This window comes from Podarcis vaucheri, assembly GCF_965113315.1.
Source record: "Podarcis vaucheri genome assembly, chromosome: 13".
In the NCBI taxonomy this organism is placed as follows: Eukaryota; Metazoa; Chordata; class Lepidosauria; order Squamata; family Lacertidae; genus Podarcis; species Podarcis vaucheri.
Window position 1 is genome coordinate 21,630,818 of NC_138751.1, and position 14,458 is coordinate 21,645,275.

Sequence of the window (14,458 nt, forward strand, 5' to 3'; positions counted from 1 at the left end):
GGTGAGGGAGTAGAAGAGCTCAGACTCCTGGCTCTTTGGCTATCTGAGCCCCTTCAAAGGATTGCAGCTCCAGGACTGTTTTTTCCCTCCTAATGAGCCTTTGCAGATTAAAAGTCATGGGGCTCGAAACAGCTGCTGCACTTCCACCTCTCCATTCCCCTAATCACAGTGGCAGGGAGGGTGGCAGAGGAAGAAGCGGAGCAGCGGGCAAACCCTCAAGGATGTGCCAAGGTCACTCCGGGGCAAACAGATTTAGCTCTGCCCCTGTTTCTTGGTCTTCAGGGCTGCTACCCTTTTTAGCCCAGCCGCAAGACCACTCTGGGACGATGCTGCAGTTGCGGGGAAGCAAGTGGGGGGAGCTCTCATAATAAAACCTACAAGGCCCACCCCAACCCCTCCCGATTTAGGTTAAGCCAAGTCATAACCCCCCTCCCCTACCACTTCTAACCATCCAGAAACACAGGAAGGCCCCCAGTTGTTGTGCATGCCCAGTTCTCTTCACGGAGAGAAACAAGGCATACTGCCTAACCATTGCAGCACTCTGGAGGGCATGACTGCAAAAACCCCATTTTATCTGCCCTGTCTAGCATCTTTGGGCAATGTGGAACTGTTGGATCTGTCCTCCAGTTATTCCTGCCCACAGAGAATCATGAAATGGTTGAGCTGGAAAGGACCCAGTCAAACCCCCGTGCTATGGCAGGAGTCAAGATCAACTAACCTACCTCCTCAGAGACGCCAACTCGCTAGGACACAAATTTGGTTAAGCCTGTTATATAAAACCCTTCTCCATCTGTGCTCCAGCCCCGCCCCCCAGACCTGGCTTGCAGTTTGGCCTTGTGTGGCTCGGCCAGTCAGGACAGGAGGACACAGGGCACTTGTAGGCAGAGAAGCCTTTATTATGGGATTGGAGCCACTGCAACAGCACACATGTTTTTCGCAGCATGCACACGTAATCACAGTTTTCAAAATGCCAGCCTGTACTCTTTTTATTTATTTAAAACGTCTAATCTGGATTCCCCCTTAACACAGAAAATCTGATTTGTAAAAATAACCCAGTTATTGCTTGTGTGGAATTCCTTTAGCACATTTTGGGGTGGGCAGGTAGTTTGGGGTGTGAACACCTTTGCATAGCAAAAAGGCTTGTGCTCATGTCCAGCTTGGGTGATTCCCATAGGCGTCTGTGGTTGGTCACTGTGAGAAGAGGATTCTGGGTGCAGGGTGATGGGCCATTGGCCAAAAGGGCTTTTCCTATGTTCCCCCTGTCCCATCAACATCCCCTGGTGTGTACATGAACAGAAGCGAATCTGAATGGCTAAAGACTCCAATTGGTGTAAAGCTGGTTTGAGAAACAACATTTCAAGCAGTAGTGCTTTGTAACAAAGGACGGGATACTTATGCATTTGGGATAACATCATGGGAAGATGGATTAAAAACACACAGTAAGTGGGAGCTGAAGACACTCAGATTTTGGGATCCGTGCTGAAGGTCTCAGGGCAGCAAGGTTAGATCTCAAGGTCTCCAGCCAAGCTCAAATTACTACTCTTGAACCCAGGAGCTTTGCAACTGTGTAATTGGTTATAAAAAATTAAACCACTCATTATTCTGAAAGAGACAGCATTGCATAAGAGTTTTGCTTGTCAGTGTGTTTTCCTAAACTTTCATTCCCCACCCCCACTGAGATCTTCAAAATAAAAACTTCAGCATTTCCCCCCTGATTCTACCCCCTTCCCAGGCCTCACATTTCTAGCTCTTTCCCCTGTCTCGTATATTTGGCAGGGTTCAGTTTTTGTCTTTCTAGAGTTAGCGGCTCCATGATATCACAAGGTCCTAAGCAGACAACACTCAAGCCCATCACATCACTAAGCCCCAACCCATGTATCTAGGGCTTGGGATGCTGGAAACCAGGTAACCCAAGAGGGCGGTTTATTCCCTCATGAAGATCATGAGAGAAGTGAGCTGGAGACATTGCAGTGTAGGGCCCTGGTTCCATGAATAAGCATTGGGAGGTGGGGTAGTTCTTTGGGATATTTAGATTCCCTCAAGGCCGCCTCAGAACCCGTTTCCGAAGCTCCATTTGCAGTAGATCTCGCTCCTTCCGGATCCCAAGTAAGATGCTTTGGTTCTCATGAGCACGGCGGATCAAGTAGGGGATTACTTCTTCCACAGAGCCGAAAGGGATAGATTTGTAGATGGCATAACCGGCCTGGCCTAGATTTGGGCACAAGATTTTAAATAGAGAGAGAGAGAGAGAGAGAGAGAGAAGGTGACAATATCGCAGGAGGAACAGAAGTGGCTGTGGGTGTGGAGAGAATCTGTGGGAAGCGGGGTCTACGCTACACTCACCTAGTGCCAAGGAAATCTGATCGCACATGCCCAGCAGCTGCCCAAAGCTGACGGGTCCAGCACCCTTGTCGATGCCCATCTCTGCCATCCTTAAAAGTGATAAAACAAGCACATTTCAGCGACAGGTTGGGGAGAAGTTATGAGAGTATCATAGCAGTGAACAGCATAAGCTGTAAGCTACAAGGGCTAGGAGTCCAGCTCAGTCACAAAGACGCTGGCTGGTTTTTTAGGCGAGCTGCTTGCCGCTAGACCTCACCTTCAACCCCTCATCTGCAATATGGGGATAATATTATAGGGTCAGCTTTACAGGGTTGCGGTAAGAAACAATGGAAGTATTATTTCTACATTAACCAATGGTGGCTGTGTGTGTTGTGTACAGGTTTTGCATAATGTGAATGGGGCTTCTTTTGCTGCTATTGTCTAGGGTTTCTAACGTCCTGGATAAAGTGTCCCCGTCCTCCCGAAGGGATGCATGTGCTGTCAGCTGTCTGCCCAGACGATATCTTTACCTCTATATGGTGACAACCAATATTTTGCTCCTAGGCATGTCATGATAGCAGTATGCCACTTCCCTTATATATTGCTTGCTTTCATGCAAATAGATCTGAGAGGTGGATATGGATTGGAGTATTGGTTGCTGATGTCAGAAAGGCAGCGCAATGCTTACACATACAATTGTGTATGTATGTGTGTTGTAGTGTGGAGAGGCTCCCTTCCAAGGCTATTCCCACCCACCCACCCACCCACCCGTGGTTCCCACTTTCAGAGAGTACCCATATGTCCAAACCATCAGAACTGGTGGACATGCCAGCTGCTGCTTGTTACGTAGAAACACAACCCCACTCACTTCCCCTTTGTGGTATTCCCCCTACCTTTGAACAGTGTGCATCACGGACGCTTCGTTGTGTGTGGCCACGATCATCTCAAACCTTCCTCTGGCTCGAGAAACTTGATCCAAACCAAAATCCAAACAGCGCTGGTAACTGGATCACAGGAAAAAGGAAGAGGGCAAGAGAATGAAGCCGAGGAGGCAAAAAAATGAGAATTCAAATTTGTATAGGCTGGTTTATATGGATGGATGGATGGATGGATGGATGGACATTAAAAAATCACTACTGTATAACTGATAATAGAAAAATGCAATGGGTCTAATTCAAGTGAGAATAACAGTTGCATACACACCGCACATTTAAAACATAGGTCTCCCCACAAAGAATCCTGGGAATTGTAGATTTACCTCCTCGCAGAACTACAATTCCCAGGAACTTTAAGAAGGCAGAGTTCCCAAGATCCTTGGGGGAAGCCCCGTGCTTTAAATATACCGTATTTTTCCATGTATAACTTGCCCCTGTATATAAGACACCCTCTATTTGGGGGGCAACAACCAATCACACGTTCCCCCTATGCACCATCCGTATATAAGACTACTCCCCCCCTTTTTAACATTATTTTTAGTATGTAGAAAAAACATGTCTTATACACGGAAAAGTACGGTACTTTCAATAGATGGTGTGTACGCAGCCCTGTGACCTCAGATTGCTATCCATGTGTGCTAATGAGTGATGGGCAATTTCAAGGCCACTCCTGAGCTCCCTTCTTATGGTTCTTTATCTTTAAACCAGATTTGGACCAGGCAGGCCTTCAAATAAACAATTTTGCCACATAAAGGACCATCCTAGGTCACACGATGGAAGGAAGACCCCATAGGAAGCTTCTCTTCCCATGCCTTGTATTAATGACCCGCAGAGTAGTGGAACAGGGGGAGTCCTCCTCACTTTTCGTTGGTAGCCTCCCAACTGGGCTGCACAGGATCAGGGTATCCTTTTTCCTTTGCCAGTTTCCGCTCTTTCTCCAGGTAAGCCCCCCGGACCAACTTCATTCCGAAACAGACACCCAAGCGCTCAGTGAGGGCGACGTCCTGTTTCAACCGCTCCCGAGTGTCCTGGAGGGAGACAAGTTGGCCAAAGACCGTAGTAGAACAGGAAAGGAGTCCTCCAATACCACTGAGTTGTCAAGGTGAGAGCAGACCTTCCTTACTTCCAGGACGTAAGGTGGATAGAAGGAGGACTGTTTCTGGGGGAGGAACTCACCTTGAGATATGCCTGATATGTGTTCCAGATCCATGGCTTTTGGGTGTTCCAGACAGCCATCATTGCCATGGTGACAAGCGTTAGGGCGGGGTTAATGTAGGTGTATTCTGCATCCACCAGGACACGGACTCCTTTTCCCACAGCATACTGCAGACGGAAAGAGGTTGGGAAGATGAGAACCAGAACAAAATGGACACCATCACCAAGGCTGGGTTTCCCTGCTTCTGTCCTCCCCTTAAAGTACCTGCGCTACAGAATTGAGCCGCCTCAACGATTCCTTGAAATGGTGGTTCTCTTCCTGGGTCAGGCAGCCGAAGTTCAGCTCCTGGGGGGGGGGGGCAGGAGAATAGTGGGAGATAATACACAGGTCAAATAAAGTTTTAGCTCTCTTTGGAGCAAATGTAATCCACCCGGAAGGGAGTGGCAAAAAGGCTCCTAACCTCCCCTTTCATGGCAGCCACCACTCTCTCGATGCTCAGGTCTGACTTCGTCTCCTGCTCTTGCAAACGCAGGGCGATGGTCTTCTGCAAAGGGAGCAGGGGAAAGTAATCCAAAATAAAAGCAGGGTAGCTCCCTGTACGCCAGCTCCCTCAGCCAATAAAGCGAGATGAGCGCCGCAACCCCAGAGTCGGTCATGACTGGACCGAATGGTCAGGTGTCCCTTTACCTTTACCTTAGCTGGGACATGGGTGACGCTGTGGGTTAAACCACAGAGCCTAGGACTTGCCGATCAGAAGGTCGGCAGTTCGAATCCCCGGAACGGGGTGAGCTCTTGTTGCTCGGTCCCTGCTCCTGCCAACCTAGCAGTTTGAAAGCACGTCAAAGTGCAAGTAGATAAATAGGTACCGCTCCGGCGGGAAGGTAAATGGCGTTTCCGTGTGCTGCTCTGGTTTCGCCAGAAGTGGCTTAGTCATGCTGGCCACATGACCCGGAAGCTGTACGCCGGCTCCCTCGGCCAATAAAGCAAGTTGAGCGCCGCAACCCCAGAGTCGGTCATGACTGGACCTAATGGTCAGGGGTCCCTTTACCTTTACCTTAGCTCCCTTCCCTTCACAAGAATTGGGCCAGAATGAGGTCCTATGCATCAAAAATAAGGGATGGACTGAGATGGTAGTCTCCTGGAGGAGAGGGGGCTGGCAAGAGAAGCAAGCAGAGGCACCAGTCTCTAGAGCAAATAGTTTTTAAGACATCATGCCCAAGAGGATAATTGCATGATACTCCCCACGCTGCCCAATTACTTTGCATGCTATGTTTTATAATTTTGTGGTGTATACCACTTCAGATTTTTCTGTTCAGTATAAAGTGGTACATAAATGTAACTTAAACCAAGGATACACATCCGTTCAGAGCTTGCTACCCCCAATGCCCCGACAGTCCCTCTGCCATCCCACAATACTCACGCAGAGTGCAGCTGCCATCAGCGCTGTCACCTTCAGTTGCATCATGGGATTGATGGCACCAACTGCAGACAGATCCAGGCAGGTAAGCATAGATCGGGCATTCTTGTCATACCAGTCTGCCCTGGTTGGGGCAAAGCAGATAGAATAATAATAATAATAATAATAATAATAATAATAATAATAATTTATTTATACCCCACCCATCTGGCTGGGCTTCCCCAGCCACTCTGGGCAGCTTCCAACAAAATATTAAAATACAGTAATGCATCAAACATTAAAAGCTTCCCTAAACAGGGCTGCCTTCAGATGTCTTCTAAAAGTAGTTGTTGTTCTCTTTGACGTCTGGTGGGAGGGCGTTCCACAGGGCAGGTACCACTACAGAGAAGGCCCTTTGCCTGGTTCCCTGTAACTTGGCTTGTTGCAGTGAGGAAACCGCCAGTAGGCCCTCAGCGCTGGACCTCAGTGTCCGGGTAGAACAATGGGGGTGGAGACACTCCTTCAGATATACATTACATAGGATTGTAGAGTTGGAAAGGGCCTGAGAGTCATCTAGTCCAACCCCTACAATACAGGAATCTTTTGCCCAACATGGGATTCGAACCCACAACTCTGAGATTAAGAGTCTCATCCTCTACCGACTGAGCTATCCCAAAGTCAGTGCAGAATCTCCTTCTGGTACTACCACTTTGCTTGAAAATACTCAGCAGGCAACATCTGTCAAAAGCAACACTTTCAAACTCTCCGAAAACCTTCACGGGCCAACTCCTTCCAATCTGCTCACCACCTTTCACTTTCACTCTGTCCTGGTGTTCAATGATCCCCTTGAAGCTTTTGTTGCCAGTTTCCCAAAATAGAAGTAAAGGGCCAAATGGGTAGATGATTTGTGTTAAAGAAATAGTTGTTGCTGATCAGCAGCACAGTGGGGGCCATAAGGGACTCTAGCTTAGCGGCAGAGCCTTGCGTGCAGAAGGTTCTAGGTTCAAATCCTGACGTCTCCAGGTCAAGCTACAGAGCTACAGTTCCCAACCCACAGCTCTTAACAAACCCACAATTCCCAGGATTCTTTGGGGGAAGTCACATGCTTTAAGGTGACTAACAATCATGTCTACCCTTCTCTATCTACTGTACTTATAAACCATATTATGGTTTGCGAAAATTACTCAAAGCAAGTCCAGGTTTTGATTTGAGGACACTGTTTTTTTTAGGTAATCTCTATACACTCCCCACTCTTTTTGGAACCTTTGGTTAGACTGTCCCCTAACTGTATCCGTCAGTTTTGCCATTTCAAAATATTCAAATGATGAAATGAGAAAGAAAGCATTTAACAAACAGGAAAACAGACCCACTTTGAGGAGGCAGGAAGTCTACTAGAAAAGAATAAGAATGGGAAATATAAAGTAGGGTAACAGAGTCCGCGTGCAAGAGCATACGGATTTATGGTTACAGTATATGCTTGTTATTTGTTTTGTGCTATTTAGTTTCTTTCTTAATTGTCGTTGTATCTTAGTGTGTGTTTTTATGTGTCGTAAAAAAAGTTAATGAAAAGCATTAAAAATAAACAAGGTGGCTAACAATTCCAATAATCATAAAAACCTTGAGGGTTTTTAAGTCAAGACTGAAAGCAAAATAAGCAGCAGTATTAACAAATCAGCAAAAAGAAAAGCAACCCACCCACCCGCCAAATCATTATAGAGAACGTTCCAAGGCCAGCCTAACTCAGCAGGGGGACCGAACACACGCTGTGCTTTTAAAGCTGTACAGTGGTACCTCAGGTTACATACGCTTCAGGTTACATACACTTCAGGTTACAGACTCTGCTAACCCAGAAATAGTGCTTCAGGTTAAGAACTTTGCTTCAGGATGAGAACAGAAATCATGCTCCGGAGGTGCGTCGGCAGCAGGAGGCCCCATTAGCTAAAGTGGTGCTTCAGGTTAAGAACAGTTTCAGGTTAAGAACAGACCTCCGGAACGAATTAAGTACTTAACCTGAGGTACCACTGCAGTCTACCTCCCATAGAACTACAATCCCTGCCTCCCTTTAAAAAAACTATAGTTCCCGCCATTGCGAGGGCAGGTGGAGGAATGTGCTTTAAAGGTGCTTTAAGTCTGTGCTATGTATACAGCTTTGGCCTTCAACGGACTCTAGTATATCACACAAAATTAATCTGTTGTTTGCCTAGTTCAAAGATGGTCGTGTCTCTCTTTGCACCTGCTTTCTTTCCCAGTCAAGCACCTGCGTGTTTCACTTCAGGCCTGAAGCAGATCCGGATAGCGACCTTGTTTGATGTTATCAAAAAGGGGGATCAGCCGTTGCTTCTTCCATTAAGGATTTTTCCTAAATGTGTATCTAGAGTCACCATATTTCAAAACGTAAAAACCAGGGAACCACCAAAATTGTTCAGTTTTTTAGGAAACATCCAAAATTGTTGAACGTGGTTTTTCGATTGACTTGCCTAAGATCCACGACAAAGCGCCGCCTTTCAGAAATTCCCCACCCCACCCGGGACGTCAATTCCAGCTTTGAAATCCCGGTAATGCCCAGGAAAATCTGGACGTATGGCAGCCCTGATATCTTCAGGTGCCTAAATAATGGAATCTCCACAACCAGCAGTTTTGACAGGTGAGAGATGTGAAGGGAGAAAGAGTTTCAGGTTGGGGGAGGACTTTAGCAATATGGCACCCTGAGCAAGGACAAATATTTATTATATTCACAATAATTCCTTTTAGTACTGCTGCTATTTAAATGGATCTTCTCAGTAGGTACCTATATAAATATTGCTGTTGTTGTTAGCCCCCTCAGCTCAATGCCCTGTGCTGCCCAGGTTATTATCTACTCTTCCTTTCAGCATTGAGGCTCGCATGATGAACTATTTAATTTAAGACTGTATTGTTATAGCCTTTTACTCAGAGTAATCCCTTTGAACTTAATGGACCTGTCACCCCCATTAATTTCAATGCATCTACTCTGAGTGAAGCTAAGTTGGTTACAACCCTCAATATTTATTTTAAGGCAGTCTATTCATAATATTATAGAATCATAGAATCATAGAATAGAATCATAGAATCATAGAGTTGGAAGAGACCACAAGGGCCATCGAGTCCAACCCCCTGCCAAGCAGGAAACACCATCAGAGCACTCCTGACATATGGTTGTCAAGCCTCTGCTTAAAGACCTCCAAAGTAGGAGACTCCACCACACTCCTTGGCAGCAAATTCCACTGTCGAACAGCTCTTACTGTCAGGAAGTTCTTCCTAATGTTTAGGTGGAATCTTCTTTCTTGTAGTTTGGATCCATTGCTCCGTGTCCGCTTCTCTGGAGCAGCAGAAAACAACCTTCCTCCCTCCTCTATGTGACATCCTTTTATATATTTGAACATGGCTATCATATCACCCCTTAACCTCCTCTTCTCCAGGCTAAACATGCCCAGCTCCCTTAGCCGTTCCTCATAAGGCATCGTTTCCAGGCCTTTGACCATTTTGGTTGCCCTCCTCTGGACACGTTCCAGTTTGTCAGTGTCCTTCTTGAACTGTGGTGCCCAGAACTGGACACAGTACTCCAGGTGAGGTCTGACCAGAGCAGAATACAGTGGCACTATTACTTCCCTTGATCTAGATGCTATACTCCTATTGATGCAGCCCAGAATTGCATTGGCTTTTTTAGCTGCCGCATCACACTGTTGGCTCATGTCAAGTTTGTGGTCAACCAAGACTCCTAGATCCTTTTCACATGTACTGCTCTCAAGCCAGGTGTCCCCCATCTTGTATTTGTGCCTCTCATTTTTTTTGCCCAAGTGCAATACTTTACATTTCTCCCTGTTAAAATTCATCTTGTTTGTTTTTGCCCAGTTCTCTAATCTGTCAAGGTCGTTTTGAAGTGTGATCCTGTCCTCTGGGGTGTTAGCCACCCCTCCCAGTTTGGTGTCATCTGCAAATTTGATCAGGATGCCCTTGAGTCCATCATCCAAGTCGTTGATAAAGATGTTGAATAAGACCGGGCCCAAGACAGAACCCTGTGGCACCCCACTAGTCACTCTTCTCCAGGATGAAGAGGAACCATTGATGAGCACCCTTTGGGTTCGGTCAGTCAGCCAGTTACAAATCCACTGAGTGGTAGCATAGTCAAGACCACATTTTACCAGCTTCTTTACAAGAATATCATGGGGCACCTTGTCAAATGCCTTGCTGAAATCAAGGTAGGCTACATCCACTGCATTCCCTTCATCTACCAGGCTTGTAATTCTGTCAAAAAACGAGATCAGGTTAGTCTGACATGACTTATTTTTCAGAAATCCATGCTGACTATTGGTGATCACAGCATTCCTTTCTAGGTGCTCACAGACTGTTTGCTTAATGATCTGCTCCAGAATCTTCCCTGCTATTGATGTCAGACTGACTGGGCGGTAATTATTTGGGTCCTCTCTTTTCCCCTTTTTGAAAATAGGGACAACATTTGCCCTCCTCCAGTCTGCCGGGACTTCGCCTGTTCTCCAGGAATTCTCAAAGATGACTGCCAGTGGTTCTGAGATCACATCTGCCAGTTCTTTTAATACTCTTGGATGCAGTTCATCTGGCCCTGGAGACTTGAATACATCTAAACTAGCCAAATATTCTTGTACTATCTCCTTAGTTATTCTGGGCTGTGTTTCCTTTGCTGAATCATTTGCTCCAAATTCTTGATCCCAACTTGATCCCAAGTTGGTTTACATAGGGCTGGCATACACCCGGAATTTCCACTTTTTGAAATATGGCAACCCAAGTTTACAATGCATATTAAAGCAACAACAACAAAAGATGCAGTATAACAAAATCAATACGCAAATAATGCAAATATTAATATCAAAGCAGCAGAGCTAAGATTTCCCTTCCATGGCAATTCTTCCAGTCAGGGAAGTCACTTATGAATCACGCCAAAGGAGGACACAGATATGCATAATTTGCCTAGCCTAATTTATAGGTATAGGTGATGCACCTTTAGAAATGGTTCCTATAATTAAATTAAGAACACAATGCATCTCACCATAATGAGGAAAACTGTGACCAGATGGACTGTTTATTACAGGCAGCTTTTCCACACATGAAAGGTTTTTTGTTTTTGTTTTTTCGCAGTGTCTGCACAACACTGTCAGGACCAAAATGCCAGCCTGCACTCCCCGCCCCCGCCATTTAATCTGGATTTACCCTTTCCGCAATAAGTTTTTTTAGAAGCTGTTGCCAACAAGCCATTTGTAAATTAATCCTCCATCTGGAAGCGCTCTTAGAAAGCAGACACATTCAGGGAGGATAAGTCTATGAGCAGCTCTTAATCATGTCAGCTCAATAGAACCTCCAGACCCAGGGACAGTATAGCACAGAGAACTGCCAGAGAAGGCTTTATGCCTGACAGCATTGCGCTGGCTACTGTGAGAAGCAGGAATCTGGACTGCCTGGCCCTCATCCGGTGGTGTTCTTCTGAAACTCTGAGATTGCATTTTAAAGGGGGCTGTTTTGGGGTTTCTTGCCATTTTCAGCAAGAGGTGATTTCACATGTGTTAGATAAAAAGGCGAATGATTTATATCTTGTGCTGTGCAATGTGCTGTGTGTGAAAGTACGCATCGCTACCCTTAGCACCTAACCTCTGGATAACCACTTCCTGAACACAAACCGGATAAAAAAAACAGGTTGTGAAGACAGCTTTGTGCAGCAGATAAGGATATGTGAATCATGCTTCCTCACTTGACATTTGAGCACTTGAGCACTTCTCCCCCCAGGGCAAAGCACCTTCTGGCAGTTCCCTCACTATGAGGTTACAAGGAACCAGGCACAGGGCCTTTTTGGTAGCGGCACCCACCCTGTGGAATGCCTCCCATCAGATGTCTAGGAAATAAACAAATACTGTACAGTGGTACCTCGGGTTATATACGTTTCAGGTTACAGACACTTCAGGTTACAGACTCCACTAACCCAGAAATAGTACCTCGGGTTAAGAACTTTGCTTCAGGATGAGAACAGAAATCGTGCTCCGGCGGTGCGGCAGCGGCAGGAGGCCCCATTACCTAAAGTGGTGCTTCAGGTTAAGAACAGTTTCAGGTTAAGAACAGATCTCCGGAACGAATTAAGTACTTAACCCGAGGTACCACTGTATCTGACTTTTAGACTGTATCTGAAGGCAGCCCTGGTATAGGGAGGTTTTTTAATGTTTGTTGTTTTACTGCGTTTTTATCATATCTCAGAAGCAGCCCAAAGTGGCTGAGGCAACCCAGTCAGATGGGTGGGGTACAAATAAAAAAAAATATTAAATTATTGTTATCCTCCGGGGCCACATGCACCATTGCCATTAGGTCACCGTGCTAGCTAGCTCATTTATCCGCCAAGAAAGTGTGACACTCTCACAGAGGTAAAAGACAAAGCAAGGGCAGACTTTGGTAATCTTTTGTAGTAAGCCCAAAACTTGGTGCCCCAAATGGATCTTCTTGATTATGGACCTTCTCAATGTTGCACCCCCTCGGGTTGGGGCCCTGTGAGAGGGAGCCGCCCGCACCACCCTAAATCCAGTGCTGATATGAATCCGTCCAGAGCTATGCTTGAATCATATGTGAGTGGAGTACAGAGGACTAAGTGGGAAGGTGACTCAAATCCACCAGCCTCTCACCAGTTTTAGCTAAATCATGTGCCTTGCCTTTAAACCCCTGTCAGAGAACTTGTTTCCTTGGCCTGCCTATGCTTCTCCTCATAGTATCAAGACACAGCCTTCTCTTTGGCTGTCCAAATCGTGCCATCCTCACTTTTCTCATCCGACACTCACCCTTCCTTTGCCTGCCCCACATCTTCCTCTATGGGGACAGCTAGGAGAGGACGGATCCCCAAGTTCTGGAGCCGTCGCAGTGTTTCCTTGACCTCTGTGTGGGTTTCGCCAGCAACAAACTGTCCGTAAAGCGTAAGACGGAGCACAGAAGTCCAGAGTCGGTGGCCCAGAATCCGCTGGGAGACGGAAAGGACCTGATGGAGAGAAATAAATGGTTTATGGAACAACTTCTACATAGACATCAATGGCGAGTCTGAAAGGCTAACAAATAGGGCATGGCAGAGGTGTTCAAGGAATGGGTGCACCTGCCAATTAAGGATCCATTTTGGGCATCAAGTGGGATTGAAACTTTATGGCACAATCATTCCCTCCATTTCCAGGGTTCAGATTTTGAGCACCGTTGCTCACATAGCCAAAACAGCAGCAGCCTTGCACAGGAAGGACATATCAGTAGTCTTGGGGGAATCACAGTTTGCAGAAGTACCTCAATAAACTTTAGGGGGGAGGAAACTGAAGTGGGGGTGACACCCCACCAAGAGCATCTCGCTGAGGTTGAGGGTGCTCAGTCAAAACTGGAATGCTGGGGAGGTGGTGGAATGGAGCAGCTGGGAATCCTGAGGATTGCTGCATTCTGCACCATTTTGTTGCAGTTTCTGCTTGTTCCCTGTAATTTTTGATGTTGGCTTTGTGTGTGTTGGTGCTTATGGAGTCAAAATGTCCCATCAACACACAAGAGGGCAGTATCATCAGGCCGGGGAGTCCCGCAAGGCTTGCAGAAGTTCAACAAATATTGGGGGGAGGGGACCCTATGGGAAGGGGCAGATAATCGCAAATGAGGGCTATGAATCTTCAGCACCTATTGAAAAGTTGACTGGCTCCTGGAGGAGTGGGGGTGGGGGCAAGAAGAACCAGCAGGAATGGGAAGGGAATGGAGTGACTGGACTCTGGAGTAGCAGTGCTTCATGCTGCAACAATTTGTCGCAGACAAGGTGAAACAAGACTCCTTTTTGAATACAGTTCAGACCCACCCCACGGCTTGACGCAAAGACCCTTAACCTATCCCAGCCACAACACAGCACTTTGGGGCACCCCTTAAGCTACTACAGGTGATTGGAAATGAATTGATTGCATGGGTGTGTGGCCTGCCGTGGGTCAAGATCTGAGCCCCCCCCCCTGGTCTCACCGTGGGCGCTTTCCGAACCAGCCATGGGGAGGAGCAGAGCCGGAACACCAGCAGCCCCCGAGTGAGCTCCCAGTTGCTCTTCAGGTGGAATACCTTCCCATCGCCCAAGTTCAGGGACAGGTGGGCAGGCGTGGGGTCCTTCGCAGCAGCTTGGAGGGCTGGCTGGGGAGATGTAGATTTCGAAGAAGCCGCTTGGGGAGCCCAGAGGGAAGCCAGCCTACGGGGCGGCAAGCGAGGCCCGCAGTTCAGCATGCCGCCAGCTCCGTCCAAGGGCTACGGCTCTGGTCAGTGTAGCACCTGCTGCCTATCCCACAGCGTTTGGGGCCAGCAGGAAACCCCGGTGGGAGGGGTGAAGTAGAGAAAAAGTGCAAGACCCAGCTGACCAGGTGCTGCCTCAGCAGGTTAGTGGGGGCAGGTGGAGGGGGAGCAGCTTAGTAGGGTAGAAAAACCGCTGAGGAGGAGAAGTCACTTATTAAACTTCAGCACTCCAAGGCAGTCAACTGTTTTATCCCATTGGAGGCCATTTCTTTTGAAGGGTACCCATTCTTTGAAGGATCACCTACCTGACCACTTCAGTTTGTGGAACTGGCCATTTTACTGCTACCACATTTATTCCACACTTGCAATCCATCGGTCCTTAGCTGTGATTCCTGCATTGGA

General features: G+C 47.1%; 1 protein-coding gene across 2 annotated transcripts; it reads right to left on the bottom strand.

The window, feature by feature from the left end:
* Positions 1 to 4: 4 nt before the first annotated feature.
* Positions 5 to 14,103, bottom strand: PRODH2 (proline dehydrogenase 2). 2 transcript variants are annotated; one of them, XM_082195536.1, is made up of 10 exons: positions 13,799 to 14,103; positions 12,616 to 12,809; positions 5,834 to 5,954; positions 4,874 to 4,957; positions 4,678 to 4,758; positions 4,434 to 4,580; positions 4,119 to 4,285; positions 3,216 to 3,326; positions 2,344 to 2,432; positions 5 to 2,208 (listed from the first exon to the last, which is right to left on the bottom strand). In XM_082195536.1, exons 1-10 carry the CDS (start codon positions 14,048 to 14,050, stop codon positions 2,039 to 2,041), a joined length of 1,416 nt encoding a protein of 471 aa, XP_082051662.1. In that variant the 5' UTR covers positions 14,051 to 14,103; the 3' UTR covers positions 5 to 2,038. The 2 variants fall into 2 exon arrangements, with proteins under 2 accessions (XP_082051662.1, XP_082051663.1); XM_082195537.1 differs by having other exon boundaries at positions 13,892 to 14,102.
* Positions 14,104 to 14,458: the final 355 nt, after the last annotated feature.